Below are 12,505 nucleotides of genomic sequence, written 5' to 3'. Positions count from 1 at the left end.
CTCCAGAACTCATGACATGTACTTTTGAATAACTTCAATGAATTTAATTTTTGTAATGGTTAACAACTACCCTAGGGAGTATGTACAGACCAAGCAAGTCTGCTGTGGGGCAGAGAGGGAGATGGTGAGATTTGGAGGACTCCATTTCAAGTCTAAAGTCATGAAATTTTAGTGCTCAAAGGCTCCTTAACAATAATTTAGCCACGGATTTTAAGTGAGCAATTGGTAGTGGCTGGTAAGATGGATATCGAGAAAGACGGCAAGTACTGTAGAGTTCTTTTTGCTTGATTTGTGATGTATGCTATTGGGTAAGGTGGTCCAAACCCCTCAGTTTCTAGGAAAGAAAACCGAGGCTTAGAAAGGTTAAGTGGAAAGCCCAAGATTATATAGCTTGTTAATTGTATAGCCTAGAATGTATACCTCCAGGGTCCCAAGCTCATCCTATTTAAACTGAGTACATTGACTCCATTGCTTTCAAGGTGTGTTTTATCCTAATCTGACCTGACTTGAGTAACATCTGGGGGACAGATCCAGGATCATTGGAGGTACATGAGTTTGTTGTAAAATGAGTATTGCTGTCACTCCAGGTCATATGTAGATGTGATTCCTTCACTGGACTCCTATAAAACTCTTTTCATTCTTTTCATGCAGGCTATGTGTTGTCTTATCCACCTCTGTATTCTTAGCATCTTGTGCAATATATTGTAGGTGCCGAATGAATGCAGTGTACTCTCTATGTCATGAAATTTTCCGGATTCTTGGAGTGATCTTGTACCAGGTACTCCTTCCTGGGAGTCTGGAGTACCTTGCCTGCTCAGGGATTTTTCTCTGTAGGCAAGAAAAGGGTCGGGTGGTAAGAGTTCATTGTTGAATGTGTTCAAGCAGAGGCTGTTGAGTCTTTCTCAGGGACGGTGAAGAGTTTTCTGCACCAGGAAGAAGACTGAACTGCATTCCAATTCAATAATTATAGTCTATGGCAGTTTTCAGGACATGCTTTATCTTAACTTGACCTGACTTGAGTAACCTCTGGGGGCAGACAAAGGATCATCAGAGGTGCGTGGGTTAACTGTGAACCAAGCCTTGGGGTCACTACAAGTCATATTTAGATGATTCAGAGAAAAATTTCCTAAAGTTTTAACTTTTTGAATCCTTTACTGCAGATGAAATAAACCAAACCATTGAATTTTCTATTCCCTCTGAGTTGTAATCCAATTGAAATTTGACACAGATTACCATGAATCATGTTACAAAAGCCAGATAAAGAAACTGAGACATAAAGATGTCTTAACTTGCCTTCTAAGGCTCATGCCCCTACTGACTATTAATCCAGTGCCATAAACCTCTGATCTAGGTAATTGCTATGACTCATAGAAACAAACAAAAATCAAGTTACTTTTTCCTTTATTCACTGATTGATCTCTGCGGCCTCTACACTCATCTTTGTCAATGCACCACTGCTGAGGCTCACAACTTGTCTAGGCCTTCCAAGTCTTAGAAGACTTTCTGAGTGCTGCCAGTCACTTAGGGAGGGACATTGAACTTTAGTGAAGCATAAAACTGCTTAGTAGTTATTCATTCTGCTCTTTGGTACTCATAAGTTGTTTGAAACAGATGAAAGCCAAAAACTGGCCAGATAGTGCTGGTTAGGGAAAAAACCCTCTTACCTCACAACTTAACTGTTTAAAGGAGGAATCAATAGGAATTTATTTCCAGACCAATCCAGTGTAAGGATGGCTCCCATGAGACAAACTAAGGTCAGTTGCAGAAAAGCCTGTACCTGGAAAGGAGTCCAGTGGCAAATATGGGTTAGTAAGAAAACTAGTACAGACCATGACAGCGTCAAAGGTGGCTGACTCTTGCTTCCCTTCATGCAGAGTGACTACCTCCCATTGGCCGGTAACAGAAAAATCTGGGCGTTTTGTTACACTGAAGACTTTAGTCTGAAAAAAGAATCATAGACATGGTTAATAGTTTTCAAGGTTCCAGTAAGGGCCTGCTGGCTGACGTGCCAATTGACATTTCAAGTGTTCTAGAGAACAGATGAAACATAATTAATAAGCATAACCCTAGAAATCAAATTGGACTATCAGATTGATCATAATTTCCCGGATGGAAGTATTCTAAGCTTCGTGTTGTAGAGGGGTATTTAAGAGAGGTGGTGTGGTCCAGAATTTTTAAGTGATTTCCTCAAATTCTCACAGTGAGTGATAGAACCAAGATTATGACTTAGGTCTTTCTATGTTTTAAAAATTATTTTTCTGTTATGTATAGTTCTCATACACAACAGTTCCTTTACAACAGCTCCTTTAATAGAAACACGGATAATATTGAATATATAATTGAAAATATAAATTTGGTCCCAAGTACCTTAGTTTATGAAAGGTCTTATAGACTATGATGTTGAAGTTTTCCCAGATCTAGAGAACTACTGAAAAGTGCTAACTTTGTGGCTGAATTTGTTGGGAGTTGTCTAAATTTCAAATACAGTTGATTCTTGAACAATATGGGTTTGAACTGCGGAGGTCCACTTATATGTGGATTTTTAAAAATAGTAAATATTACAATACAACAGGATTTGTAATTGGTTGAATCTGTGGATGTGGAACTGTGGATACAGAGGCACCTGGGAAATGGAGGAAATGGGAATTTTCCACTGTACAGAGTTGGCGCCTCTAAACACCCGTGTTGCTCCAGGGTCAACTGTGGTCTATTTTTGTTCTCATGGAGTACATGTATATCCATGGGTACTAGATTCTGATTCAGAAAATATATAAAAGAAATTTACAAGTCAAGTTTAAAAGCATAAATGAGCCACTGACCAAGAGACTTTGCTGCCTTGCTTTCCTCTTCAGTTTTCAAAGAAGACAGACTTCTCAAGTCCCTCCTAACGGTTCACTGTCTGGTTTATAATATTTGAAGTGCTTCTTGGGTTCTACATTTGTATTAGCAATTGTCTTTTTAAAATATAAACTTTCAGTTAATTAAAAAAAACTTTCAAAATAAATTTATTTTTATCTTGAAAATAATGTGTTCATCATTGAAAATTTGGAATGTATAGAGAGGAAGGAAAAACAAAACCTCTTACAGACAGCTGCTTGTGTGTACTTTCTTAAGACTTTGGTGAACATCTAGTTTTTTAAAGTTATTTTAAAACAGGCTTGGGAAACAGGTAGTAAAGGAAATGCTTCAGATTCAGAAATTCTGATGCATTAAATATATTTTTTGTGGACTATATCCATTGACTATGGTAGTGTTTTATTTTTATTCTGTCCCTTGGAAAATAAGGAAGTGCGGTGAAATATTCTTTGGACAACTGGAGTACTTTTATTTTTCTCCAGTTTTATTGAGATATAACTGAAATATAACACCATATACGTTTAAAGTGTACAACCTAATGATTTGACATATGTGTATATTGTAAAATGATTACCACAATAAGTTTAGTTAACATTCATCACCCCACATAGTTATCATTTTATTTTTTGTGATAAGAACATTTAAGATCTACTCTCTTAGCAACTTTCAAATATACAATACAGTACTGTTAACTATAGTTACTATAGTGTATATTACATCCCCAGAATTCATTTATCTTATAACTGGAAGTCTATTACTTTTGACTACCTTCACCCATTTCCCTTCCCCATCCCCCATCTACTTCAGGCAGCCATCAATCTGTTCTCTGTTTCTATGAGTTTGTTTGTTTTTTTTTTTTGATTCTACATATAAGTGAGATCATACAGAATTTGTCTTTCTCTGTCTGACTTATTCCACTTAGCATAATGCCCTCAAGGTTCATCCATGTGTTTGCAAGAGACAGGATTTTCTTCTTTATTTACCATGGCTGAATAATATTCCATTGTCCTATCTATCTATCTATCCATCATCTATCACATTTTCTTTATCCATTTATCCATCAGTTGTTTCCATGGCTTGGCCATTGTAAATAATGCTGTAATAAACATGGAGGTGCAGATATCTCTTCGAGATAGTGACTTCATTTTGATCAGGAGTACTTTTAAGGTTGTGAATGTGAATCTTATATGGTACTTGTTTTGGTCAATCTTTCCATTCATGTTACTTTCTCTGTGTAATTCTCCAAGAATTCCTTACTATCCCCATCTCTGATAGGGAGGGTAATAGAAGGGAAACACATGGATTTTCATGTGTTTCTTGCAGAGGAAGGAAAAAAGGAAGAAAGAAAGAGGATATATTTTTTTGCCTTTGTCCTTCTACCTACCTCCTGTCTCTGTCCTCTGAAATGGGAAGGGAGGTGGGTATGGCCAATGAGAAAATATCAAAGATTTTTCTATTCCCTAAGATACTAGAAAAGATTTCCTTCAAATAGTGACATTCTCTTGTGTATAGGCCAGTGCACCCATCCATTCATATAAAGGGATAGTAAAAAGAGAGTACCCAGGAGCTGACAGGAAGTTCTCAATGTCCCTGTGTATAGGCATTTGGCCCAAACTGAAAATCTGGTTTGACAGTTTTAAGGTCCATTTGGATACTTGGTTGTAAGCATTGCAAACTAAAAGTTTATACATACGAATCCTTAGACAAAGAATCCTTAGACAAAGTATCTCCAGATTTACTTAGGGTGATTGTAAGTAAAAGGGGAAAAGGAACCCAGCCTGGTGTCAGCAATCTTGCCAGTTCATTATCAGATCTACAGAACCTAGGGTAGAGAGAGATAATAGAAAATAGGTAGGAAACACTTCCTGACTACTAACTGATGTTTTGTGCCTTTCTTACCTTGAATTGAATGCATTTCAGAAGGTTGAACTGGTTTGCATACATTTTGAGATATTCCAGGAATACAGAATTTGGCACATAGTTTGGATAATCTTCTGGGAATGGAAAGTCTGGGTAACAAGACATCTCCTTGCAGCTGTTGGAAACCACGGACTTGTAGAGGCTGGCTCTGCCTTCTTCAACATGTTCCTGTACAAACAGTGCATGCACATGAGTGTGTATACATGTGTGCATGTGCATGCACACACATGAAATGGATGTTAATTTTTAGACATTGAACCATACAATTTACGTATGCTACCTGCTACTTTCTAATGGAATTTGCTATCCTTACTTGAAAGAAGATGAATATTGGACCCCACTATGAATATCATAATCAGAATTACAATTTCATTTATTACATGCTAACAAACCTGGGATAAACTCACCTGTCCAGATTCACACAGCATCACTGCAAAATACAGGAGAATATGGAAATACACCAGAGCCAGGAAGTAGTGTCTAGATGATGAACGATTGCTTTGGTTTCATGAGGTATTGTTGAAAGGATTATGGAGAAAGGGGGTTCAGATTATGAAGGATTTTGTATCTGAAGTTAAGGAATTTGAATTTCATAGAAATTCATGGAAGTGATTCATATTAAATTTTGAAAAGATAATTCTGGTTCTACAAGAGATAACTTAGAGGGATCTGGAAAGGAAGGAAATGAGGCTAGTTAAGAACCTGAAACACAAATCCATGCGATTGCCAATGAGGGCCTGAGCAAAGGCAGTGGCAGTTGAAACTGAGAGAGATGGGATTTGTTAGGTAGCAGAAAGGTAGAATGCATAGGATTGTGAAATTGTTTGGATTTAAGGTTTGGGAGAGGAAGCAGGTCAAATGTTTCCAGATTGGACAACTGTGAGCATGGCAAAACACTAAACAATTTCCCACTCCAGTTTTGACTTGGGTAACTAGCAAATAGCAACATCTCAGACAACTACTACAAGGTTGAATAGTGGGCAGTTTTAATTATTCATTTAGGTATGTACATTGGCTCTGTCTTTTAGATGTATCATAAAGAATTGTTCTAATTTCAGTGGGAAAGTCCTTAGTATTTTAATATTGTTTACCATCTTGTATATGTATAGTTCTTTTTTCCTGTGAAACAAAAATTATTTTATTTGTGTGAACAAGTAGAAACGTGAACTTAAACCTCACATATGGAGAGGACTTACTTTGTTCCCTCAAAAGGTTTGAGTCTAGACCTGCATGAAATATGTAGTGATAACAGAAAATAAAATTATAAACATACCTTTGTAGTTTGAATTGATACCGATCTCATCAACTGATGAGTTCACCTTATCTTGCTTATTTGTGACTCCACATCTGACAGTCCCATTTATCCAGAATAAATCTAGAAAACTGGAATTTAAATGGCTTCTTAGAAAGATGACTATTTAAATCCTGATCTTTCATTCTGTAGGAAGATCTAAAGCAGTGCTACTCAAAGATGTAGGGACTTCCCTGGTGGCACAGTGGTTAAGACTCTGAGCTCCCCATGCAGGGGGCCCCTGTTTGATCCCTGGTCAGGGAACTAGATCCCACATGCATGCCACAACTACAACTAAGACTTCGCATGTCTCAACTAAGACCTGACACAACCAAATTAAAAAAAAAAATTAAAAAAAAAAAAGAAGCAAAGATGTAGTCAGCAGAGCCAGACCACTATGATCTTTTTACTACCAGTCTATGACAATATAAATACAGAAGGTGAGAGTAAGCATCTAGAAACTTTTATAGCTATAATTTGACATTGCTCAGTATCCAGGCATGTGGACTCCTTTGTGATGAACGGGACATAGATCAGTCTTGGTTTTGTCTAAGTCACGTGATGAGTTGTGTGGGATTTGAACTGAGTACTAGTAATGCGGGTAAGACTACATTACAGTGTACGACATTTTTTTTAAATTAATTAAAAAAAATTTATTTATTTATTTATTTTTGGCTGTGTGGGTCTTCGTTGCTCTGTGTGGCCTTTCTCCATTTGTGGTGAGCGGGCTTCTCATTGTGGTGGTTTCTCTTGTTGCAGAGCATGGGCTCTAGGTGCGTGGGCTTCAGTAGTTGTGGCACACGGGCTCAGTAGTTGTGGCTCGTGGGCTCTAGAGCACAGGGTCAGCAGTTGTGATGCACAGGCTTAGTTGCTCCGTGACATGTGGGATCTTCCCGGGCCAGGGCTCGAACCCGTGTCCCCTACATTGGCAGGCGGATTCTTAACCACTGCGCCACCAGGGAAGTCCCCAATGTGTAACATTTTACGGTTAGTTTGAAAACTGTTTTCCAAAAGTGCATAAAAGCTATAATTATTTTATTTCATTGAAAGATAATGGATATTCGCTTATAATTTTACAGAATAAATGATCAGAACTGACTATTGATAAAGGACTGAAGTTAAATTTTAAAAATACAGCACTACTTGCTTCATTTTGGATAGCAGTTATAAAAATGAATACCCTGAGCTTGCTGAGGTTTCTTTAAAATCTTTTCTTCCAGTTCATTCTCATATTCTGTGAGCCTCATTTCTCTACTATGTGTGTTGTTAAGCAAAATTTAGAAACAGTTTAGATATATGTTATCTCTTGGGAGGAGTGCTCTCATCCATCCAGCCCAGATTAGATAAAATGACAAACAAGAAGCAAGCTTAATTATCACATTATAAACCTTAAGTATTAATATGTACAATGTGTAGTGAAAGTGTGCCTACAGGTGTTTAATAAGGAGAACTGATATTTCACACATATGGTTTTGTTTAGCAAAAAGTTACAAGTGTAATAGTGATTCTCTATAGTAGTTGCCTTGTGCACACTTTCAAAGAAGTTTGAATTTATGTTTTGAAATTTTTCTGTTTCATTTTCACCTAATAGTTCATTTTATTATATTTTACAAATATGATTGTCTATAATTTCTTGGAAATTAAAATAAATTAAAATAAACCTGATTCTTCTCCACAGTTTGAGAAGCACAGCTCTCTAGATTTGTGCTTCTAAATCTTGTTAAGAATTGCTCGGGGAATCTTATTAACATGTAGATGCTGACTTAGTAGGTCTGGGTGAGCCTGAGATTCTGTATTTCTCACAAGCACCCATGCAGATGCTGCTGGGTCACGGACCACGCTTTGAATAACAAGACTTTAGAGCTGTCTTGCCCAATAGGAATGTGATGCAGGCCACACACGCTCTTTAAAAATTTCCAATAGCCACATTAAAAAAGGTAAAAAGGAACAGATGGAATTAATTTTAATGGTATATTTTATTTTACTCAATATATCCAAAATTTTATAATTTCAATGTGTAATCAATATAAAAATTATTAATGAAGTATTAAAACTTTTTTCTCATATTAAGTCTTCTGAATCTAGTATATATTTTACACATCTGAATCCAAATGCTAAATTTTCACTTGAAAAAGTGGATTTACATACCCAAATTGTTAACAAATACACTTAAAAATTCTCCAATAACTGAACTGAGTATTGGTTTTAAAATTAAAATGAATTAAAACTAAATTAAATAAAAAATTCAGTTCCTTAGTCGTATCAACTGCATTCCACAGTTACATGTGGCTGGTGGCTACCTTATTGGACAACACAGATTTAGAACATCCTTAAACTTGAAGCCAGGTATTAGAACTAAATTTAGTGCTGGTTTGGTGTAGTTAAAAACGATCAAGTTTCCTCTGGGTTATAGGAAAAAGAGAATGGGAATAGCTCTAAAGAGCTGTAATATTGAGAAGTTGAGAGCAAACAGAAGGGGAAGAAACTATAGTAAAGGAGAAAAACATCAGTTATAAACATTCTGGGATCAGTTTGTGTATGACCAAAGCTCCCTCACTTTTCTCTGGCATCTGAGAGCATCACATTGTAAATAATACTTTGTTAAAATCGCCAGTTTCTAGTTAACAACAATAAAAGACTAAATTTGGAATACACACTGTTAAAAGGGGGGTAGAGATGTGCATAATATAATTTTGTTAAGATTTCCATAAAAGTAGTTCAAAAAAATTTAAAACATTTTATAATGGCATGTTTAAAAATCAAAGAGGATAAGTCAGGGAACCATGGGGACCTTAAAACAAATGAACCCACAAACAAAAATAGAAAAGAAAAAAAACAACAACTCTGCTGCGCAAAATTTTGGAAAATAATTGTAAAGGCAGGAAGAAGAAAACCTTCCAGGAAACACTGAAGCCTAATGTGAAGTAATGTATCACAGATGCCAGCTGAGGAGAAACTGTAGCTTAGTATGGAAACCTGGCCTTTAGGATGGAATCCAACACCACTTTGCTCTGTCTCTCTTTCCTCCCACTGATTGTTTCTCCTGGTAAAATACAAGCTCTGGAGTGTTTCAGATATATACAGAGAGTAGGAGTCTGTGCCACTTCTGAATGGGGTTTGCAGGTCCTAAGCCCTCCCCTCCAGTGTTTGCCTCAGTGAACAAGCTGCCCCAGTGATTCTCAGGCCCTGCTGGGACCCCCGGCTGCAGGCACTCTTGGCATTGTCTCTGTGTGTGTGCCAGTTACCCTCTGTGTGGCACTCTTGCATGTGGAAGCACATTTTTCCTGAGAATTGATGGGGGCCCTTAGGGGAAAGGTTTTTGTCTTGAAGGTAAAACTGAATGAGAGGGGAAGGGAGATGGATTGTACAGAGGGGAAAAATAATAAAGGCAAGAATGGAGGGGTTTCTGGCTTCCTGGTCCACTTGGTCCTGCAATACCATGGGAAAGACGTCATATTCACTAGAATACTTCATGGGATTCCATGGACAGTCCAGGATTTGCCTGCCCTTATTCCTGAGCTGTGGCACAGACTCTGGAAATGCATGGAGTATAGTTCTTGTCAGCACAGACCACGGAGTCAGACAGCCTGGGTTCATATTCAAGCTCTACATTTTTAGCTGGGTGACCTTGGGAATTTTCTTAACCTCTCTGTCTCAGTTCCCTCTTCTATAAATAGGAATAACAATACTACATAACCCCTAGGATAAAATGAAATGATAGTTCTAATGCATTTAGAATAGTGCCTGGTAAGCTCTCAAAAAATGTTAACTGTTATTTGTAATATTCTTCTTCTAAAATTACCGTGGAAATTTACTTTCTCAAGCTTTGTGTCCTCCAGAGAGGATTATAGGCAACGGGAAGAAACCTTTGTCAGGTCAGAGGTTTCTCCTTTCTCATTTAAAAAATAGATATAAAATGATAATAAAAGTCACTCCTATATAGATACATAGAGACATTCTCTCAATGCACGACATTCACAGCTCTTGTTCTTTTTTTTTTTTTTTTAACATCTTTATTGGGGTATAATTGCTTTACAATGATGTGTTAGTTTCTGCTTTATAACAAAGTGAATCAGTTATACATATACATATGTTCCCATATGTCTTCCCTCTTGCATCTCCCTCCCTCCCACCCTCCCTATCCCACCCCTCCAGGCTGTCACAAAGCACCGAGCCAATATCCCTGTGCCATGCGGCTGCTTCCCACTAGCTATCTACCTTACTACGTTTGTTAGTGTGTGTATATGTCCATGACTCTCTCTCGCCCTGTCACAGCTCACCCTTCCCCCTCCCCATAACCTCAAGTCCGTTCTCTAGTAGGTCTGCGTCTTTATTCCTGCCTTACCCCTAGGTTCTTCATGACATTTTTTTTTCTTAAATTCCATATATATGTGTTAGCATACGGTATTTGTCTTTTTCTTTCTGACTTACTTCACTCTGTATGACAGACTCTAGGTCTATCCACCTCATTACAAATAGCTCAATTTCATTTCTTTTTATGACTGAGTAATATTCCATTGTATATATGTGCCACATCTTCTTTATCCATTCATCCGATGATGGGCACTTAGGTTGTTTCCATCTCTGGGCTATTGTAAATAGAGCTGCAATGAATATTTTGGTACATGACTCTTTTTGAATTTTGGTTTTCTCAGGGTATATGCCCAGTAGTGGAATTGCTGGGTCATATGGTAGTTCTATTTGTAGTTTTTTAAGGAACCTCCATACTGTTCTCCATAGTGGCTGAACCAATTCACATTCCCACCAGCAGTGCAAGAGTGTTCCCTTTTCTCCACACCCTCTCCAGCATTTATTGTTTCTAGATTTTTTGATGATGCACAGCTCTTGTTCTTTGTTTTTTGGCTGCGTTGGGTCTTCGTTGCTGTGTGCAGGCTTTCTCTAGTTGTGGCGAGTGGGGGCTACTTTTCATCGCGGTGCACGGGCTTCTCATTGTGGTGGCTTCCCTTATTGTGGAGCCCGGGCTCTAGGCACGTGGGCTTCAGTAGTTGCAGCACGCAGGGCTTAGTAGTTGTGGCGCACGGACTTTGTTTCTCTGTGGCATGTGGGATCTTCCTGGACCAGGGCTCGAACCCATGTCCCCTGCATTGGCAGGTGGATTCTTAACCACTGTGCCAACAGGGAAGTTCAGCTCTTGTTCTTAAGAACAATTATTTCCTTCTTTTCTTCTCCTTTGAACAGCCGGAACACATTTTACTTTGTCACTTCCTCTCCCTTTGGAGAGTCAGACTGTCTACAATCTGTCCAGAGTCTGTAGATCTGTTTTCAGATCTATAGCACAGGGGAGCTGTGGAAACCTCAGAGGAGATTTGAGGAACCCCCAAGAGGTTAGGGGCCTGTCAGATGTATCCCCTCCAAGATAATATGAACTCAATAAATGTTTGTTTAATATATGAATAAAAGGAAACCTACTAAGATTACTGAACTTTTAGAAATAAGGCTTTTAAGAAGAAGTAAAATGGTACCCAATTAACAAATCATTTCAGCCCCTGTAAGAATCAGGCTTAACGTGCCTAAAGAAGAAATAGCTGAAGAAGAATTCCTTAGTGATTTAAGGGGGTGAAGTATTACACTTCATCGTTGCCCTCACTGAATCTAAACATATGTGGTGTATGAGGCGCATAGTAGGTGCTCAATGAATGTGGAATAAGTGAAAGGTTACATGTGCAGAAGAAAAGACCTCGATGCGCGTAAGGAAGCATGTCATTCCAGGGAGGGTTATTGTTACAGAGATGTGATGGGTGAAGCAGAATGTGTTTCTATCAGCGTAGTATAATTACTTCTAGAGGATGTCAGTGTGGTTCTACATTAAGGCTATTTCTCAAGGCTCCTTCCTATACTAAAATTCTCTAAGAGTAATATTAGTTATGAGTGACAGAACAATTCCTGACATTTTATTTCTTCAAGTATTCCTCTACAATCGAGATAATCAGCCAATATCATTACTGTTTGTTCTAAGCCTCCCTTTCCTCTCAAGAGCCTGAGAGAGTTGGTTGTGGAACAGATGTTCCACACTTAACCTCCTGCTGCCACTTGAGTTGGTGGTCACGGGTGGGTTCTTTATCAATGTATCCCTTTTCTTTTTAAACGATGCCAACTCCTCCCCCGCCCCAATGAAGGATGGACTTTCTTTTCCATTGCAACCTTTGTCTGCTTCCTCTCATTTTAAGACTGTGGTCTGGAAGAGGCCAGAGTTATGCCCGTGTGAGTATCGAATTACGCGCAGTAGTTTATAATCTCTGTAATGTTGGGGGAACCTCTCTATTTGTAAATGGAAACCTTCTCCGTATGTGTTTTATTGGGTTTCTGCAGTTTGCCTGTCTATTTTTGCATTATGGCCCCTTTCACCCAGAACAGGCACTAAGGATCCCCCTTGTACATTTTCTGGTAAGCACAGCCCTTGCCCGAGCAGACTCTGTA

The 12,505-nt window shown here is 38.3% G+C and overlaps 1 protein-coding gene across 1 annotated transcript in view; it reads right to left on the bottom strand.

Moving 5' to 3' along the window:
- Nucleotides 1-12,505, bottom strand: part of LOC309822902 (uncharacterized protein) — a 181,655-nt gene that overhangs the window by 56,809 nt on the left and 112,341 nt on the right. Inside the window, 2 exon segments of the mRNA XM_082654986.1 lie at nt 1,778-1,940; nt 4,756-4,944. Of these exon segments, the coding sequence (XP_082511112.1) occupies nt 1,778-1,940; nt 4,756-4,944 (352 nt within the window).

Source organism: Grampus griseus, assembly GCF_964374135.1.
Source record: "Grampus griseus genome assembly, chromosome: 1".
In the NCBI taxonomy this organism is placed as follows: domain Eukaryota; kingdom Metazoa; phylum Chordata; class Mammalia; order Artiodactyla; family Delphinidae; genus Grampus; species Grampus griseus.
Note: the sequence above shows the minus strand (reverse complement) of the source record. Positions and strands in the feature narration are given on the sequence as shown.